This window comes from Coturnix japonica, chromosome 4, assembly GCF_001577835.2.
Source record: "Coturnix japonica isolate 7356 chromosome 4, Coturnix japonica 2.1, whole genome shotgun sequence".
NCBI classification, from domain to species: domain Eukaryota; kingdom Metazoa; phylum Chordata; class Aves; order Galliformes; family Phasianidae; genus Coturnix; species Coturnix japonica.
Window position 1 is genome coordinate 63,003,771 of NC_029519.1, and position 19,672 is coordinate 63,023,442.

At 42.8% G+C, this 19,672-nt stretch overlaps 1 protein-coding gene across 7 annotated transcripts in view; it reads right to left on the bottom strand.

The window, feature by feature from the left end:
* TBC1D1 (TBC1 domain family member 1) overlaps positions 1–18,679 on the bottom strand; it is an 89,861-nt gene extending 71,182 nt beyond the window's left edge. For 3 of the 7 annotated variants that reach the window (XM_015862491.2, XM_015862493.2, XM_015862490.2), the window contains exons 1-2: positions 18,272–18,678; positions 10,545–11,064 (exon numbers count right to left, since the gene is read on the bottom strand). In XM_015862491.2, coding sequence (XP_015717977.1) covers positions 10,545–10,964 — 420 coding nt within the window. In that variant the 5' untranslated portion in view covers positions 10,965–11,064; positions 18,272–18,678. Of the gene's footprint in view, positions 1–10,544; positions 11,065–17,689; positions 17,712–18,271 lie in introns of those variants that run through there. The other 4 variants (XM_015862492.2, XM_015862495.2, XM_015862494.2 and 1 more) reach the window with 4 other exon arrangements.
* Between the last annotated feature and the right edge of the window lie 993 nt (positions 18,680–19,672).

Genomic DNA, 19,672 nt, shown 5'->3' on the forward strand with positions numbered 1-19,672 from the left:
AGCCAGTTCAGTCTGACTGCTAAAACACACTGAAAATCATTTGTGAAATACGACGTACAACACAGAGACATAAAACACAGCAACAGGATTTATCCTTGTTGAGCTTTTGCTGTTTTGATAAAGCTGAATCGCTTCAAAGGGCTCAGGATACGGTGCTGGAAGATACGGCTGCACATTTCTGCCACATGTGCTGACTGCACTTCCGCTCCTCTGCAGGAACAATGGGATCCTTAAGACGCTGAATCAGCTCCCCTCAAACCACAAATCCACATGGACAAAACGGATCTGCTCAGAACAGGTCGCTTTAACCATTTCTTATGATGGGGAGAGCTAGGTTAGCATCACTGTAAGATAGCTGCAGGAGGTAAAATTAAGGAAACGCATACACATTTTCAGGAATAAAGCTCAAAATGTGTGGCATCCTACTTAAAGAAATACAGTTAGAATAAAATAATTACAGGTTGATTTTGCTATTTCCTCCCTCCCATGCATTTCCAGTACCAACTAGTAATTCTGATGTTCCAGAAAAGCCTGCATGCATCTAGATGGATGTGCCGGACAGCAGGACTTCTCCCAGACAGTCATACCCTATAACAACACTGGAACACCACAAGTTCAGCCACCACTGCAGCCTATGAATCTGAGCTCACAAGTCTGATTGCATTCACAGGCCCAAAGAACCTCAGAAGCTACTCTTAGTCTTCTGTTGGTTTCAATCATAATTGGTTTACGATTTAAGTTTAAGCTAGCTTTAATTCATTTTATCTGCTTCTAAAATGCAAAAAGCTGCAACATTGAAGCCAAAGAGTTAAATGCCTCTTTAATATAATAACATAGGTTACATTTTCTCATTGCATACCCAGGTCAACCCCCATACATGTGCTTTGATTTCACTCACAAGCAAGCTCAGATTGAACTCAGTAGATGTGCCTTCTGTTTTCCTTCTTTGATGTCCCTGGAAGCATTTCCAACCCTTGCAAATACAACTTGCTTGCGGATACTCTATTAAAACACAAAAACGGTAAAGCTTGCACTGAAACAAAACAAAACAGCTTAAATTTAAAGGAAAACTGGAAGCATGTCTTTTCTACAGTACTCTGCCTACCTGATGAGGGCTCACTGGAAACCTTCTACCAGCGTAAGAGAAACCTGCACATAAACAATGGACACACAGTGCTGTTTGCTGCCTGCCTGTTTGCTGTCTGCCAGTTGTAGCCAGTTCACTATGAAGTCAATAACTTACATGGAAATGATGCTCAGAAGTTGACTCCGGCAAGTTTCTAGGAGTCAAACTCTGGTCGTGAGGGCCTGCTGTCCAGATAGAAGTATGTTATAATCAAGCTCAGAATATGACAGCTAATTTTTTTTTACATCCATCAGATATCCTGCTGTGGGGAACTGAGACATCCCAGAATATCAGCCAATAGCAAGTACTGCCCAAAGGAGTGCATCTTACTTTTTAACTCTAATACTGAAGAACACACTGTATTTTCTTATCAGCTCCATCAGCACCACTACTTCAGTTCCAGAGGCACTTTCACACATTGGCGATTCCTGTGCTTGCTCACAACACAGCAAAACGGCAACTTGTTTCACGTAGGGAGAGCCTAAATGGAACTTTGACAATGCAATTTGGTAAAAGAAAGAAAAGTGGGAATCACAGCAGTGAAATTCTTCTCTAAAGCCCACCATGCTGTGACTTCAGTTGGTCTTAGAATAAGCCAGCAGTATTTTTAAGATAAAGCAAAGAATTAATTCTACAGCTGGTGGGAAACAAAAGCAGGAGAGGGTTGAGCCATCACAGCCAGCACAGCATCTTTCATTTCCTCGGGACAGCCACTAAGTGGCACTTGAACACCTCGACTTAAGCTATAACGAGCCTGGAAATTTGTGTTTGGAGCGGGAAAAATCGTTATCCACTATGGGAACTCATTCCTTTAAGAACAAGGAAGTTTTTTCCTGTGATTACAGAACATTTTTCAAGGGTCTGGCTACATTAAAAACAAAAGTTACTGGTAGAAATGGTGTACAAAAAATGCCACGCAAAGGCAGTAACACTGCACAGTACCCTCCAGAAAAAAACAACAACTCAGCAAGTTACTCTATATTATGACTACAAATAATAACATTTTAAAACTTATTCTGCTTGTTGTGTATGCGTGAAACAGGGTTGTTTGTTTGTTTGCTAGATAGGGTTGAAAGAAGAGGCTTGGAGACAAAAGCATTCAATCAGTTATACAGAAGGATCAAACTCTGCCTAATGCAGGAGTCAGCAGTGAGGCTGTTTTTACAGTCAGCAATGCATCTCAATCATTGTCACTGGGACAAGTGGGGGGAGGGTGGGAAAGAAAGGAGAAGCATCAATCAGTAGTTTCACACAAAGCACAAACCAAGTATAAACTGACATTATCCACTCAATCCTTGTATCACATCGTCACTGCTCAACCTTTGGGGCTGACACCCATAGCCATGTAAGCCTGTATTTGTCCAGCCACACAAATCATGCTCTAGGAAAATATTTCCCACAGCCCTTCCCATAACTTGACGTCCACAGAGAGGGTAAAATAACAGAAATATAGAACAACCGTGTCTATACCAGGCAAGGGAAAGCATTGATTTTAAGATAGCAATTTGTTACTGTTATTCACTTTGACGTATAACGGTATGGGAGACTGTGCTGCTAAAGTAAATACAGCAGTTATATATGCCTGCTCTGTGTTGGTTTTCTGCCCCACTACAGTCAAAGAGGCCACATCTGATGACCCTGAGAGCTCAGCATAAATGTCAGCTTCACGCAGGCAAAACTCTAACTGAAAAGCTGACTTCATGGAAAAATAAGGAGCTACTTTAAAGTGATGAATTACTTAGTATCATTATTTATTAATTGACATCTTTGTATTTTAATCCACATGGTTTTAATTTGTCCATTAAGGCCATTACAGAATCAAAAACAAATTGAATGAGCATGTAGAAGGTTTCAAGATTCATCCTTACTTTGGCTCAGGCACAGTTAAGTACTACATGTATTTGCCCAGAGCTTTTTGCTGGCTGCCATCTAGTTTTAAGCTGTAGGTTTGCATTACTACTTGCTCTTACTTGGTACGTGTTACATCCAACACCTTTGCAGTAGGCAGACTTCGTACAGGACAGCAAGGAGAGCTGTATATTTCACTGTTAGATTTTGTTATCATTAGCACTTGTGAAGCTGGAGAATCGAACACAAAGTGTTGGAGTAACACATAGATACTCACAGTCCCTCAGCTTGAAGGTTTACACTGTTCTTTGACTATGGTGTGGATTTAAAAACCATCACATTTTCAAATCATCTTCTACAATAAGTTTACTTCAAGATTTTCAAACAAATCTGAATACAGCAGCATCACTGTGACTCTTACAAAGTTTTGGAAGTTGGTCACAGAAGGTTAAATTATTTCTTGGTAACAGTATTTCTCAGCAAAGCAGTAAGAAATATTCCAGCTGACAAAAATATAATACATCAAATACAGGAGGAATACCATAAAGCTAGTCCCAGAATGAGGTTAAAGTGACAAAATTGGTGAAATTATCTCATTCATCTCAGGGTACAGTTGAAACCCTTTTGGCTGCTAGGACACACTGCTGACTCATGTTCAACTTGCCATCAACCAGAACTTCCAATCCCTTTCCACACTGCTGCTTTGCAGCCTCTCATCCTCCAGGCTGTACATATAACCAGGGTTGTTCCAGGCACAGAGCCTAGCACTTGCTCTTGTAAATTCAATGCAGTGGGCAATTGTCCATGCCTTGTCCAGTAAAGAACTCTCTGCAAAGCTCCCCTACCCAGAGGTAACAACACTGATTCCTGATGCACAGTTCAAACCTTCAGAGTACCCTTCAGTGCTGTGCTGAATTTCCACCATCTGCTAGGGAAAGTACCAGGAAAAAAATATCCCAAATCACTTTATGTTCTCACTTCAGTTTCTAAATTCACATCAACTTGAATTTTGATAAAACACGCAAGGTGATCTAACACTGAGCTGGTTTGGAGCAGAAAGAAACGCTGGTTTTGCACAGGGTATGCAGGGCTTAGCCTACAATGTAGAAGACTGAGTTCAAATTCTCAATGCTATTGCCATTTCTGTTAATCCTAGTTACAAGTTTTCCACATACTGGCACAATGGATCTGGCCCATTAACAAGAAGGACAGAGAATAGCCTTGTGCCTCAACTTCAGGCACAGAAACCACTGCCTCAGTGCCCAGCAGCGAACAAGCTCAGTCGCCCTCTTCCTACACAAATGCTTTAATCACTGGTTACGTGGTTGCTTTGCGCTCAGTGTCCTCATATCAGTCCCAAGAGACATAGGAGCCTGCCAAGCAGACACACAACTAGTGTTGAACCACAGTATTTCCAAGACAGGATTTATTCTAGGAATTCCCACTAACAGGGTAACCAGGAACTCATACTGATGATAAACTGAAATGTGAACGAAAGCTCATACATGGGTTACAAACACTGCACTTTTGCAGTCTCAGTTTCTCTGTATCCCATTTGCCATTTTGTAAGACACAGACAACAGGTCTCCTTCAAGTGAAGTGGAAGTTTCTGAAGAAAACTCTGCTGCAGCCCTCAAAGACATTTGGATATCATGGGTTAGAGCTCCCACTTCCTTTACTGGGTTTTATAAACTACCAACATTAAAACTTGCAGCAGAAGGAATGGTGAGTAGTGAAAAGCCATTGAGGAAATGGCAAATAGTATTGAACAAACAACTTGCTCCATGTGGCAATCAGAAGTGGAGGCTCGGGGAAAATCATACAGTATGTTGGAACCAGAAGATCTTTAAGGACCCTTCCATCCCAAGCCACTCTGCGACTCTATTTTGCAGAAAACACTGGTAAATGTAGTGACATTTCTAGCTCAGCTAAACTCTCCTAAGTCTCTCCAGATTCTGATAAGTCATCATAAAAGCTTGGGCTATTACTGTCTGGGACAGGGTCACTGGCTGTCAAAGACCCTGAGAGCAGAGTGAGTTTACATACATAAATCCTTTGAACAGACCCCAGGCACTAAGTTGGCTCACTTGGCCCTACTCACAGTTACACTCTTGGCTCACATTAAGTGTAAAGCCTGCTTGCGTCGCGAGAGCAGCCAGAGCATAGCTGGCTGCTGCATTACATATGATACTCTGTTAAGATTTACAGAGCTAAACTTTGACCCACTTTATATGCCAGCCTATATATGTGCATAGGTACCTATTCCATTCTTCTGTTTGTTCTGTTTCCCCCCCCACCCCCTTCTGTTTTTCACTTGCACTTCTCCAGTTAGCACATAGGAGATGGGGGAGATTTCCTAAACAAAAAAAGCACCAGCATCTTGCTAGCATTTAACAATTATGAAGGTTACATCAGAAAACAAGAAAAGAAGAAATAAAGGATAAAGAAAAGTACCTGTGAATAAGAGGGTGAAAACAGACATAGGAAGCTCTGAGCTGCCCTGAAGTAACGCTAGTTACTCTGTTTTGTTTCAGTGGATTTTAATGCTTCCCTCCCCCCCCTCCCCTTCAAAAGAACTATTAAAGATTCATTAAACAGCAGCAAACAAAATACCTCAATCTTTACAATCATCTTGCCTAAATTAATTTAGGGAAGGGAAACCATCCTATTAAGAAATGAGATACTTAGTGAGGTCCTATATTTAAGTCTAATGCAAAAACAAGTTGCATAAGAATCCTAAGCTAAGCCTCACAACAACTGCTTTGGAGTTCACAGGGCCTTTGCAATTCCTTTTATAGATGAATAATGTGAAGTTCACTCACAACTTCAGCTCTGTGCAGCCTCACAGCAAGCTAAGCCTTGATTATCCAAAACCAGCTTCTCCAGAACATAATCAGCTCACAAACAACATGTAACAAAGCACACTGCATTCCAGGTAATAAAACCTAATCTACTTGAGCATATAAGCTATAGTAACGCATAGAAGTAGGTGAAGGTTGTTTAAGAAGTCGTAGCTATTAAAGCAATCGGTGCACACAAAGACAAAAAGAATCTGACAAAAGTGGAGATTACTGTAGTGACCAAGTAGCTCAACAGCAGGACAAGGGTTGCATTTTAATGTGCACAGTGGTATAAAGCTACAGAGCTCATCTCTGGGACAGCATAGATGTGGTACAAGAGAAATCCACACAAACGGTGCCATCAACTTTTAGAGCAGGCTTTGGGCTGCAGTGGGATCCTTTATCTGCTACACCCACACAGGCACTGTTACCCTCATGGCAACACTCCTGCAGCTGACAGAAGCCCAGTTCCTGGGCCAAAAGTTCTCCCTTGTTTTATGGAACTGCAGAAGGAAGGATTGGAAGAAGCAAGCAGACACACACATCTTATGCATCCATGATCTTAAGTCACAGGCAGAATTTCTCTATATAATGGAACAGCTTCATCCAGTGCTCTCCAACTATAGCATTAACAGTTCTGGTAACACAAATATATATTACAAGCTGTTATGACAACTTGTACGCAGGCTGTAGAAAGAGCAAGGGAGAGTGAAGCTCGACCTTTAAAAAAAACCTGAAATAGATGTTTTACACATCTTCATTCTATAGTTATCAATCACTGATATTCTCACAGAAATATTCCCTCTTACAAGACTAGAGATTTCATCCTCACAACTTTTCTTCTAAGCCTCCAGTCCAAAGGACTAAGATGAGCAGAGAGCTGGAACACTCCTCCTATAAAGAAAGGCTGAGGGAACTGGGCTTGTTTAGCCTGGAAAAGAGGAGGCTCCGGGGAGACCTCATTGTGACCTTCCAATATTTGAAGTGTATAAACAGGAGGGAGAATGGCTATTTACAAGGGTGGGTAGTGATGGGACAGGGGGGAATGGTTTTAAACTGAGACAGGAAATTTAGGTTAGATATTAGGAGGAAGTTTTTCACTCAGAGGGTGGTGGTGCACTAGAACAGGTTGCCCAAGGAGGCTGTGGATGTTGTTGTGTTCAACAGCAATGCACTCTTATGATTAAGATACTATTCTACAAACATGTCTGTATTGGAGAAGTAATTTTCCTTCAGCTTCCATCACCATTGCTCAACACAGCATGCAGAATTCCCACCTATGACCTATTCATAGCCCTCACAAGATCCCCACAGGCAAAATAATTGATTCCAGCTCTACTCCTGAGCACCTGCAAAGAATACGCATTAACACCTCAGCCCCATCATCATCAGGCAGAAATTACTCAAGATGCACCACCAAATCTTCACAAGATGAGGGTGAAAGCATAAAAACAAAACAAAAACAAGCAAGCACAAAACCCACCCACACAAAAATAGTGCTTTCTGAAAGTGTACAAGAGTCCAGATCTCATAGGCATAGATCTGCGTAGAAAGGGGAACCCTAATTCATAAGAGAAGCTATCTGGAGGCAGTAAAGCCCTTCCTTTTAGTATAAGTGGAGTGGAATGACCCCTATATGCATATGCTTGCATGCAAAGTGCCAAGAAACAGTTTGTCAGGAACACTTCCGCCATCCTTCCCTTTTTACTCTTGTACCAGCCCAGAAATTGAGCTGTATAATGCCATGATGATGAAATGGAAACAATTATACAGGATCCTAGAGTGAAGACTAATTACACAGAAGGGCACTGCCAACTCTCTCGCTTCTCAAGAAAAGTAGCACAAAGAATTCCTAGCAAAGAATCCTGACTTTCTTTAGTCTTAATTACCTGTCTACCGATGTCTTTTCTAAAGAGGATGATGTGTAGGTAGTGAAGCAACAATGAATCTGACAACACTGCATTCATATCCACAAAAATCATTATATAATATGTTCCCTCTGCTCCATCAATTCTGGATTTTAGAAATCTATTACTCAACAAAAAATAATCTCCCACTAGCAAAATGTTTTCCTATTATATAGTAAGATAATCTCTCAGTAATCAAGTATGTACTCTACCTCAATATGTACATATAAAGTAATACAACTACAGGTCATCTGCAATGCCTATTATTGCCCATTTACCATACCTAGTTTTCTGCACATTCTGTCACCTCCAGTGGAATTTCTGTCTGAATAAAGTTCAAGTTTCTAGTCCTCCTTTTCAAAGGCCTTCACTGCTTAATCTTTTACTCAGCTGCCTTCATTTCCGTCTTTTTAGTCCACTTCTCCTACAGACATCCTTCTGCTCTCTTACATTCCACTTACCCTGACATGTGGATATACTCAGAACTTATTTGCAAGTCACACCTACTTCAAATCCAGCCTTATCTGACCAAGAGAACTCCATGTAAAGTATAACCCTACTACAAAGAACTGTGGCTTTTGCAGTTTACAATATTATAAGGAGTACCCTGCTGGTTTGTAGTAGAAATAGATGGTGTGTGACTATCACAAAAGTTCAGATGCTCAGGATCATTGGATAAGAAGTTATCAGCATACAAACTCTGTGACCAGACCTGTCTGGCTTTCTGCTTCAGCTCTGCAGAAGAGAGACAAAGAACATATACTCAACATTTTTGTTCACTCTGGACTCTGAGAGGAATATGACCCTGCCAATGCAGACTAGGTTTGTAAGATTGTTTTCAGCCTTTAGGGGGGATGTTAAGAGCAAGGCTGCCAGCATAGGAGACTGCTGAGTCACACAGGCTGCAAAGGTCCAGTTTCTAAAATTTCTTTCTTCTGAAGCAGAATATGAGCTCAGCAACATAGTGCTAAAGTCTTCATCCCAACTCACATTTAGCAAACAGCTCCCTTGATCTGCAACACATGCATACAGTTCGCTATTGTCCATTCAAGCTTGCTACCTGCTAAACAGGTAACATCAGCTCACACCTCTTTATAAATGTATAAACATCAATTAGCTACAAGATATAATATGGCAATATACAGGGCGGAATAACATCACCACATAGTGTATAAGGCACTTGCATAACGCTGGATTAAATAGAAATTACAAAGAAAAGAAAAAGCAGGGTTTCACTTTAGGAGGTAAGAACACTTGGAATTTCCACTATGCTCTTGTCAAAACACAGGTCTACAAATGCTGGTTAGGTGCCTACCTCCAAGTTAACCCGGCCTGCAACAACAGTCAACAAAAAACACTTGTGGCAATCAAGACAAGTTAGGAAATGAGAACTGAATTTTCATCTGAGGTGGAAGGTAGTTTTTTAAAGGACAGATAGCTGCATGAATTTGAAGCTAGGTAGTTAAAATAGGCATCCAAAAATTGTGGAGGCTGTTTGTAAAACCAAGTAGACACAGCTGCAAATTTAACTAGACCCTTATTAAGTTCACTCCAACTTCAAGCAGGTGCAGGACTCTAATCAAACTTGAGGAAAAAAGTACTTTTTCCATTCTTCTGTTGCAAAAGGAAACACATTAGAAGCAATTGGTGTTGCAAACTAACCATAATCTTGTAAAACCACAAGTCACAGAATGAAGTGCATGGGCAAACTGCAAAATGCACTGACAGGCTTCCATTCAGTGCCAAGTCTCAAAACATTGATTCCTTACTTCTACTTGCTTATACACATACATTTGGTATTCTACATTCTAACTTGATGTGGTTTCTCAGTTGAATGATTATGACTTATGACATACTTTCCTTCTAATTTACTGGAGTTGTTTGTTTTTTTTCCTGGAGACATTTAACTAAAGCTCTTTCCTTGTGTTTTGACCTCTAAGCTTGAGACATGTATTTGGAACTGTATAATGTTTTGCTCTCAGATAGGCTGGCATAAATCCTGCATGCAGTGCACATTCACATAACTCCTCCAAGGTTCTTCAGCAGGACATCCCTGAGGCAAGCACGTAGTAGGATGCTGTTTTCCAACATAAGCACTGGTCTACATTTAAGAGGTGAAGGACGAGTCACTATTTAGTACATGTTTCAGACCCACAGCACTGTGCAGTGGACTCTCCTGTTTTCTGACACTACCCAGATGATACAGCTGGGAAAGAGGCTTCCACAGCGTCCTGCAGTTCAAGGTACACTATGTATGGGGCTATGGCCCATTCCTTCTACCTTCCGGGAAAAGAAGCACCTCTTTCCCAGCCACACAGGTCTCAGTTTATGAAAAGAGAAATTTGAGAGGTCTGACCATAAGATTAGATAAAGTTCACAATGGCTCAAGGGTGAAACTCTAGCCCCAGTGACATCAGCAGAAAGACTCACTGACACAGAAGCCAAGATTTCAGTACATACCCCAGAGCAGAGTGCCTTCTAAGCCAACAAAGCTCAGGTTCTGATCTGATCCTGTAGATTTACACACCTTTTACTTCACATACTAAGCAGTTCTAATTCAGCAGAACCATTAACATCAAATAAAGTGAAGCATTTCTGTGAGTTTTAGAGAGATAAAATCTTTAATATAATGCAGCCTTAAGGTCTTACAGAATGGCGGGAAGTCTCAAACAGTACAAAAGCAAATCTGTTTTAGAAGTATTGTCAAGTCCTCCTCCACATTTACATTTTTTCTATAAGGCCCCTGATAATAGAACAAGAATTAATTATTAACTTTAAGTTGATGTGGAGTGTTTGATGGTGTCTGTTTTCTTTTTTACTTACTTTTGTTTGATCATCAGCTTTGAATACATAGCAGGTACTCTGCTGATTTGCCGCTCCATCTTTTATCAGGCAAGCAAAGTAACTTGGATCATGGCTGTTGTGAATCAGTTTGTGGACATGCTGGGGCTTGTATTCAAACAGACCAGAACAAATCAAAGGATCCCACTGCTGATTTTTCCCCGTGTCTGGTTCACAACGCAAACTCGATGGTGAAACATAAAGCCGGATTTGGCTGATACCAAGTTCTTCTTTGGAAGACTGTGTACTACTGAGAGCCCGGATCTCTGCCACAATCCAAGGCAGCATGGACATAGTGGTTAGGGAATGCACAGGCAGGGAACCGACGAGCTGAAGGGTGAAGCTTGCTGAGAAATCACTAGGTGCTTGATATTTCTTAGCTTTGAATGTTATCGGCTCCATTTTACAATCCTTTAGGAAACCAGGACTAAATACACCAGTACGTCAGTTCCATGGAATGGCAATATTTAGATGGCTCCTTTTATTAAGGAGCTGTAGAAATCTGGAAGGAAAAGAGAAAGTTACGTTGGTACTGCAACTCTATTAAAAACTAAACCATTAGTAACAGAAATGTTTAACAGATTAGCATCAGAAGAAACATACCAATCATTCACCATGCCCTACATGGCACATTTCTTGTACGCTGGACATTAGTTTCAGGTCTAACAAACATAATAGTACTTAAAATATTGCTTGGAAAAAAATATCACTCCTGATTCAAAAGTTGTTCTTGTAACTCCTGTTAAATTATCTACTGAGTACCTAAACTCAAGAATACACCTTCTTTCTAGCCTGCTTCTGCTTCATGGGCAGGCTGACATGGATCACATCAGCCTATTTCAATCCTATTATCACAGAAAGCACTGATTACATTGTAACCTTCACAGCATTTGAAGCCATTCTTTGCTGAGATATACATTCAAAAGCATTAAAATAAAAGGTTATTTTTCTTATTCATAGGTGTGTAAGTTTGAATTTGGCCCCTTACATGCAGTTGCTCACTTGAGTACAGTTTGCCAAGTGGTCACATACTGGGCCACACCAAACCTCTCTCTTTAATTAACACCACAAAAACCATCTGAAAAACCTAAGAGCACTCAGCTGACCCAGTACAGATACACCCGGCACAGACAAGCAACAGTCCTCAGAGATCCCACTAAAAAAAGCAACAGCAAAAACATCACCACCAGCACCCAACCAGAGGATGATTCACAATTCATGACTGCACTTTAAGGGCTTGTTGACTGGACAGAAATATTTGATGTGTGCCACATTGCTTTTGTATCATTTTCATTTCTTAAAATATCAAGCAGAACCAAGTTACACATAACCCTGTTGTAACCCACTTAGCAAGTATGAATATTACACATTGATCATTTTAACAGCAAAATCCAGTGATAGCACCTATCTACCAGTTCAGTTCTACAAAATACAGTCCATGAAAAGACACAGCTTGGCATCTGTTGTACCACTGTGTTTTAACTCTTCGTTAATTGAATCTGGTGTCAGCTGTTGCATTATTCTGCGTGACACTGATGAGATGCTGACAGGCCTATAATTGCCTACATCTAAATACCATGACACGAGCTTACCCTCAGCCTTCTGAAGGTTTTTAATAGGTCTTTCTTGGGAAACAACATGAGCAGTCCCAAGAACTCCTGACAAAACATCTCATCATTATATTTGAACAAGTATTAATAAATGGCATCTGTTTACTGTGACAACACTATTTTTGGTCTTTGCTCATCTACAAAGATGATCAAAAATAGCAGCATTTTTTCTCGTTAGCCTTCATTAAACTCAGCCCTTTATTTGTCCTTGCAAAAATGTTTCCCAACTGAGTTTCTGTGAGTGCTTTGCACTGCTGAAAATAAAAACAAATTTTAGGATTTAAAAAGAAATAAATTGAAGAGAGTTTCAATATAAGAATTCATTTTCAACTAAGTGTATACTTATCGCAGTATCACAGTATCACAATCTCGTGTGGGTTGGAAGGGACCTTAGAGATCATCGAGTCCAACCCCCAGGATTCGAGCCTCCTGTGTAGCAGAGCGGCACTTCTACCACTTGCGCCACAGGGGGATTCGAACCTGGGCCTCTGGTGTTGCAAAGCGGCATTCCTACCACTGTGCCACCGGGGCACACTAATATAAACGCTACTTATAATTAACTTGCAAAACCCAAACATGATAAAATGGTTCTGCAGTAACTGGCAAACCGTAAAACCAAGAGACCTGCAGAAAACAACCATGTGTTAGGTTAGTTCTACTTCTCTGGAACTTTTGCATCTTCTGTATGACAGCACCAGAAGTCACAAGGACGCTAAATCCAGCAGGGAGACCCAACCATGTCAGTACTTAGTGTTTGAAGAAAGCACCATTTGTGGCATTCTGAACACACTGACTGGTTCTTAAAGAAAGCTTTCTTATAAGCTTCAGGGAGGGTGGGTGCATGTGTAGTTTTCATTTGACAAGCAAACAAATAACCATCTTTCATAAGATGACTACAAATGCATCGTATGGATAGCTGCTTCAATAATCATTTTTACACCGTATCAGTGTAATTACTAAACACAGTTATCACTGTAGCTTTGCATGCCAGAAATCAAAGAAACTTCACTTCCTCTTTGACACTCTATTACAAATGTGTCCTCCTTAACTGTAACAAGGAAATACAGTTCAGCGACTTGCAAGAAAAACTGGATTCATTCACAACTATAACTATGTATAATCTAGACCACATGGAAATTGAGTTGGCAGATCACAGAATCACACAATTGTAGGGGTTGAAAGGGACCTCTAGAGGTCATCGAGTCCAACCCTCCTACCAAAGCAGGCTCCCTACACCATGTCACACAGGTAGGCGTCCAGGCGGGTCTTGAATAGAAGAGAAGGAGACTCCACCACCTTCCTGGGCAGCCTGTTCCAGTGCTCCATCACCCTCACTGTAAAGAAGTTCTTCCGCGTATACATGAGGAACTTCCTATGCTGAAGTTAAATCTTGTTTTTGAAGATAGATCTTAGCATTCTCATTATTTAGTAACATCCATAATAATCCGAGGATAGCGAAGCCAAAAGAAAGCTCCATTCTCCCTTGAAAACAGGAGCAAACTGTTAAACAGATGATGACCCATCAACCACATCCTATCTGTAACTGTATTTCTCAATGCAATTAATTGCAAAACAAAACAAAAGCTCTGCAGTTAAAAACACAAAGTCATCTTCATTTAAGTCAACTTTTCAAGGAAGAGAAGTTTCATTGGGAGTACTACCATACTGCTTTATCCAGACCTATGAGGCACCACAGCCTCAAATAGGAGTAAAGCTCACAACATAATACATCATTTTGAGTGCCAACTGTATGGACTAAACGTGCTTTGCTTTTTCTTTAAAAAAGTCAATATTCTGTCATATTTAAATAAACACCGTAATGCTGGAAAGTATTTAAGACAAATGCAAAGCTTCTCGGCATTCATCTCTTCTTAAAGAAAATAAACATCTTTCAAAGTTGAGAACTCCAGTCTCTGCATTTGTTATTTTTAAAGAAAAACAGTTCATACTAAAATCAAAACAGTTCACTGGAAGTTAGAAGGCTGTATTTTCTAACACTGAGGTTAAAAGGGCAACTTCTCAGAGTACTGAGTTCTGGGGAAAAGGAGGCGGAGGGGAAACCTTATTGCCCTCTTCCAGTACCTGAAAGGTGCTCACAGTGAGAGTGGGGCAGGTCTCTTCTCGCTAGCGACAAGTGAGAGGATGAGGGGAAATGGCCTCAAGTTGCACCAGGGCAAGTTTAGGTTGGATATTAGGAAGAACTTCTTTACAGAAAGGGTAGTTAGGTACTGGAATAGGCTCCCCAGGGAGGTGGTTGAATTGCCATCCCTGGTTGTGTTTAAGAGCTGTTTGGATGTGATGCTCAGGCATATGATTTAGTGGAGGGTTTTTAGAGTTAGGGTACTGGTTAGGCTGCGGTTGGACTTGATGATCTTCAAGGTCTTTTCCAACCTGGGTAATTCTATGATTCTACAAATTCAGCATCAAGAGTTCTCCATACCTAACCCAAAGCTTTCTGTACATCACTGTTCTGCATATGCCACTTCCCTCTTCCCTGTCATTTACACCTCATTGCCTCCTGCTGACATCTGGATCTTAACTTACATGCCAATGCCACCAAGAAAATCGTAACCATTGCACATTAGCTTCTGTAGCATCCTTTCAGTTTACATCAAGGACTAGGTAGTAACTTGAGTATTTGTGTACATGCTTAACTTAGACCTATAGTTCACCTTAGTAGACCTATTGTTAGCCATAAAAGCCTGGAGACATTCAAGGCCAGGCTGGATGTGGCGCTGGGCAGCCTGGCCTAGCGGTTGGTGACCCTGCACATAGCAGGGAGGTTGAAACTAAATGATCATTGTAGTCCTTTTCAACCCAGGCCATTCTATGATTCTATGATAAAACAAAGCACACACTATGAGTGAAGAGTGGCTGTTTATTGGGCCAGTCTCTGCCCTTGGCTCTGCTGCTCATCACTGCAGCACTTTCATCCTCCTCTGGCTGCAACCACCCAGCTCATCCACTCCAAACCTTGGCTCTGCAGGTGCCTTTGCTATCTGTACCAGTAAAGAAGACTCACATAGTTCACGTTTTCCTCTCAAGTGTCTGAGAGACTAACTCACAGGCAGCTTCTTCAAAGCTTATTTCACCAGCCACGTTCCCACAGCTGGAAGAGCTCTGCAAGGCCCTGCTCCACATCCCTGCAGCTCTGCTCCCAGTGCTTGCTGGGATGGTTCCTCTTGCTCCTCTCCATCACAATCTGTTGAAGTTCAGCACCTCTTCTGCCCCTTGCACTCATTGCTGAGAAGTGCATGGCATCAGCTTCATTAGTACTCCCCAGCCAGCTCCAAGAAGTCTTAATATTCTCCAAACTATACTTTAATGTTGTCAGTACTGAACCTGCTTTGGTACAGCTGTAAGTGCTCCATCAGAATGAAACCAGCCAGGCAAAGTGCAGCACAAAACAGTGGGTATTGGATGGTCTCCACATTTGTTGGCAGTATTTATCATTCAGACTCTTTAACTCTAATGTCTCTGAACAAAAGACATTGAAGTACATTAATATAAACAAAAGCAGCAGAATAACAAAACAGATTTTATATATTGCATGTTGGATCTAGAATTGCCTGCCTCAGCAGTAATTTTAGACTGTCACTAGTCGGGTATCAATGAATTCTTCTAAAAACCCCTACAAAGTCATACTGATGAATCTAACCACACCACACAAACTAGGAGCCACTAGACTTATCCACTAACAGGAAAGATAAACACAGGACATAGAGCACATCTATGTCCCCAGCTTTTCCTTCACGGCCATCAACCCAACTGCTTTTTACAAGCAAGGAGCAGGCTCAGACAGCATGTGACACAATGCTGATTGGCCTCTACTAGAAAATCTGATACATATACACGCAGCTTTGAGATGGAGTCAGGCTACTACAAACAACAAGGTAAAAAGGGAACAGAGACAGACCTAAATCAAGAGCACACACACATCAAGATAAGCAGTAGCTGCTATAGTGGTAAGGAGCTATCCTTCATCCCTTGTTTCTTCTGGACTAGACTAAATTCAGTACAAAGACACAGCCAGAAGTTTCAGACTCAGTCAGCACACACAGCTGCTGATCAAAGCCATCCTTTGCTTTCTACAACTTTCCTCCCTGTCTCCCCCAAGGGCATCTGGAGTACCAAGACCAACAGCAGAACCAGTGAGTCACAAGGCACGTAGGGCAGGGCAGCAGGCAGGATATCTGCACGCCAGTGATAAAACAAGGAGTGTGGTTTGTGAGCTGCTGAACTGCAAGACCCAGCTTCCCCAGCTTCAAGCTTTATCCAAGGGACAATCATGCAGTTACTACACACCAAGTTGCTGATAGCATTGCTTCTTCCCATGGCTCTGTTTCCTTTTTCCCCCTTGAAGAAGACAAGCACTTCCAACTACAGAGCAAGGTCTTGTGAAGAACAGCTGGTCTGAAAGAACACAGATTAGTTCAGCTCTTCCCTGCCCAGCATTAATGCTGAACATGACCGACAAATGGAGCCAAACGCACTGGTACTGGCTGCACTTCACCACTGATTATTTTAGCAGAAATATCATCCTAGTCAGGGATTATGAGGAGCCCTGGCCTGCAGCCAGAACACTGGAAAGCAAGCCAGAGCAAAATACCACTCCTTTCCCTGTCTGATCCCTGACCGAGATTTACATTGGCTTCCCTCACGCTGACAGATTTCTCTATCCTCCTAACAGGAAAGGCAGGAGAATACAAATGAGAATATATATTGGGTACATTGTGATGTGGTCGCTGCTGAGAAGAGGTCCTCTTCGTTTCACCAACATGCATGAAAAGAAACTTCTCCAGTGTCACAGTACAGCATCCCTTAAGTCACACTGTGGGGCAGCAAGCTGCAGGCCTCATCATTGTCATCTTCAGCCTTCACTGAAGGAAACAGGCCACATAGCATACCACAAGTTGCTCTCCATTTTCAGACAGCTCTCATTTAAACCAAACTGGCACTTGGAATCATAAAGTACTCTTCTTTCACAAGGTTGTTTTATCTGATAGCCTCTTCCTATCTGCTGCTTCCTTATGGAGCTATGTGCAGTGGGCAACACTACATACAAAAATCCACAGAAATTACTGGTAGTTTCCACTCTTTTTTCACATAAATGTACATTAATTTCTGACTTCTAAAGGAGTCTTCAATTTCTGTAGCAGCTTTGTTTATGGCCATGAGTAACGTCTTACCATATATCCTGAGAAAATCAATTGGTTTTGTGGTAAACACTGTACCCAAGATACGTACCTATACAGCCAGCAGTTATTTTACTTCCCAAATGGGTTATAAACAGATAAATAATGAGAAAAGAGTCAAGCAAAACGTGAAAACACTCCTGATTATAAGCATAAAAGCCTGAAATTAAGTATCAAAGGCAGACAAGAGCTTTATGCTCCTTCCCTTCATAAGTGGCACCTGCATCCGACTTGCCAGTTAACCAAATTACAAAGCGAGAATAGTGCCAACTCGTCTCATTCTTTCTGTCCCGCATTCCTTCCAACCTGACACTTCTCTCACCTGCAGCCATCTCTACGTCCAAGCATTACCCATGACTTCCAGCATTCCTGTAAACCAAGCAGTGAAGATTTCCACCTCACCACCCGCTAGCGGTGAAGGTACGACCCGACCCGACCCATCCAGCAGCCGAAGGGAGCACGTCTCGGCGCGGAACACGGGCTGCCCCGCTCCAGCCCCGGGCTCGGCTCGGCTCGGCTCAGTTCAGCTCGGCTCCGCCGACCCCTCGCACCGCACTATAAATATCCGCCTCTCAGTCCCCTCCTGAGCACGCTTTTCACGAGCTCATTCCCTCGTTAATAGAAAACGCGAATTTAAAGGGCCAGAAAAGCAGCGTGTGGATGCGGGGGGATGTTGAAGTGAAACTCCCGTCCCTCTACAGAGAAAAAGCTGAGCTGTGCGGGACGGGCAACGCGAATTGAGCCCAGCACACAGCCCGGCAGGGATGCACGACCGCCTCGACTCTCCACTTCCTCAGAGCTCAGAGCGGCTCTTCCTCCTCCCTCGCTCTCAGCGGCCCAGCCCGGCCTAACGCCGCTCCCCAGCCGCCCCGTCCCGTCTCAACCGCCTCCGAGCCGCCCTTACCGGCGCCGCGCTCGCAGTCCCCGCCGCTCAGCGCCGCCCGCCCGCTGCCGCCGAGGGAACAGGGGAGGGGCTGGGAGCCGCTAACGGGCGCGGGAAGAGACCGTCAGCCCGTACCTGCGGCGGGCCAGGCCGTGCCTCACACCCCGCGGCTGCCGCTCGCCGCCTCCTTCCGCAGCGGGTTCGGCGGTAAAAATAGCAACAGGCGGCGGGGGCGGAGAGCGACGGGAGCACGGCCGGCCTGTCACACCTCGGGGTCCCTGTTCTCGGCCGGTCCCTCTCCTGCCGTAGTGGCTCAGCAGCGAGTGGAGCCCGAGACTTAATTACAGCGCTCTTCCCAGATGGTCGGGGCCTCCTTTCCAGTCCCACAAACCACTCCTGTGCTCAATTAATTTCAAGGCTTCTTGGCAGTGACGCTACTGATTACTTACATCTAAGTAAGTAGAATCAAACGTTCTCAAGAAATTTTGCTGAGCTGCTGGACGCGCGGTGAGGAAAATAATTAAGTGGGCTGTCAAATTGAAGCACGGTGTTTTCCCGGATTGTGGAAAACAAGTCGTGGTTCAGTACGTGTAGCACATCCCGTACTTGCAGAGTGCACGGTGGTTGCATCTACATGACTTGTGCTTGCTGTGTGTACTTTTATAGGATTGATGACCTGCGAGTGAAAGTATGAAAGCAGCAGTGTGCTCAGAGCACTGTTCCCAGTCTGCCCTTGGTTCATAGCTTAATGCTTCTGCAGAAATGAGAACAGGCCGTATGTTTGCAGTGACACCCTGGGCACTCCTTGGGAAATGAAAGCCCTCTCTGCAAAACAGAATCACAGAATCATAGGGGCGGCAAAGGACTGCTGGGGGTCAAGTCCCATTCCCTGCTAAAGCAGGTTCCCTTTATACCATCACAGCTAAGAGTGCCCTCACTCCAGCTACCAGCTGCCAACCTCAGATCTGAAACAAGTCTGTCCTTTTACTTGTTTTTAAGCCAAACAGACTGAGGATCTTTGCTTTCAGTTACAGAAGGCTGCAAACTGCAGTTCTCAATCTGACAGCTCCAGCGCTTTGGCCAAAGCTCCTCCAGTCTCAGGGTAACCATCCTTTTCTAATGAGCATCAAGGATATGCTGGACAGCATTCCTTCTCTCTCCTATTCCTGTTGAAATGGCTCCTTATACAGGGAAGAAATTTCATTTGTGAAAACAAGACAAAAACAAGAAGGGGGTTGTGTGTTCCACTTCATGAGAAATAAACATGTAATGTACAGGCTGTGAGATAGTGAAGTGTTCCTTGTGATCTAATGAAGGGACAAGTCATTTGATCTGAGTTGAGGTAGGACTGTAGACCAGGACGAAGACAGTAAGTGAAATTTAGGCTGAACTCATGTGGCCACATACAGGAGCTGAACTTCG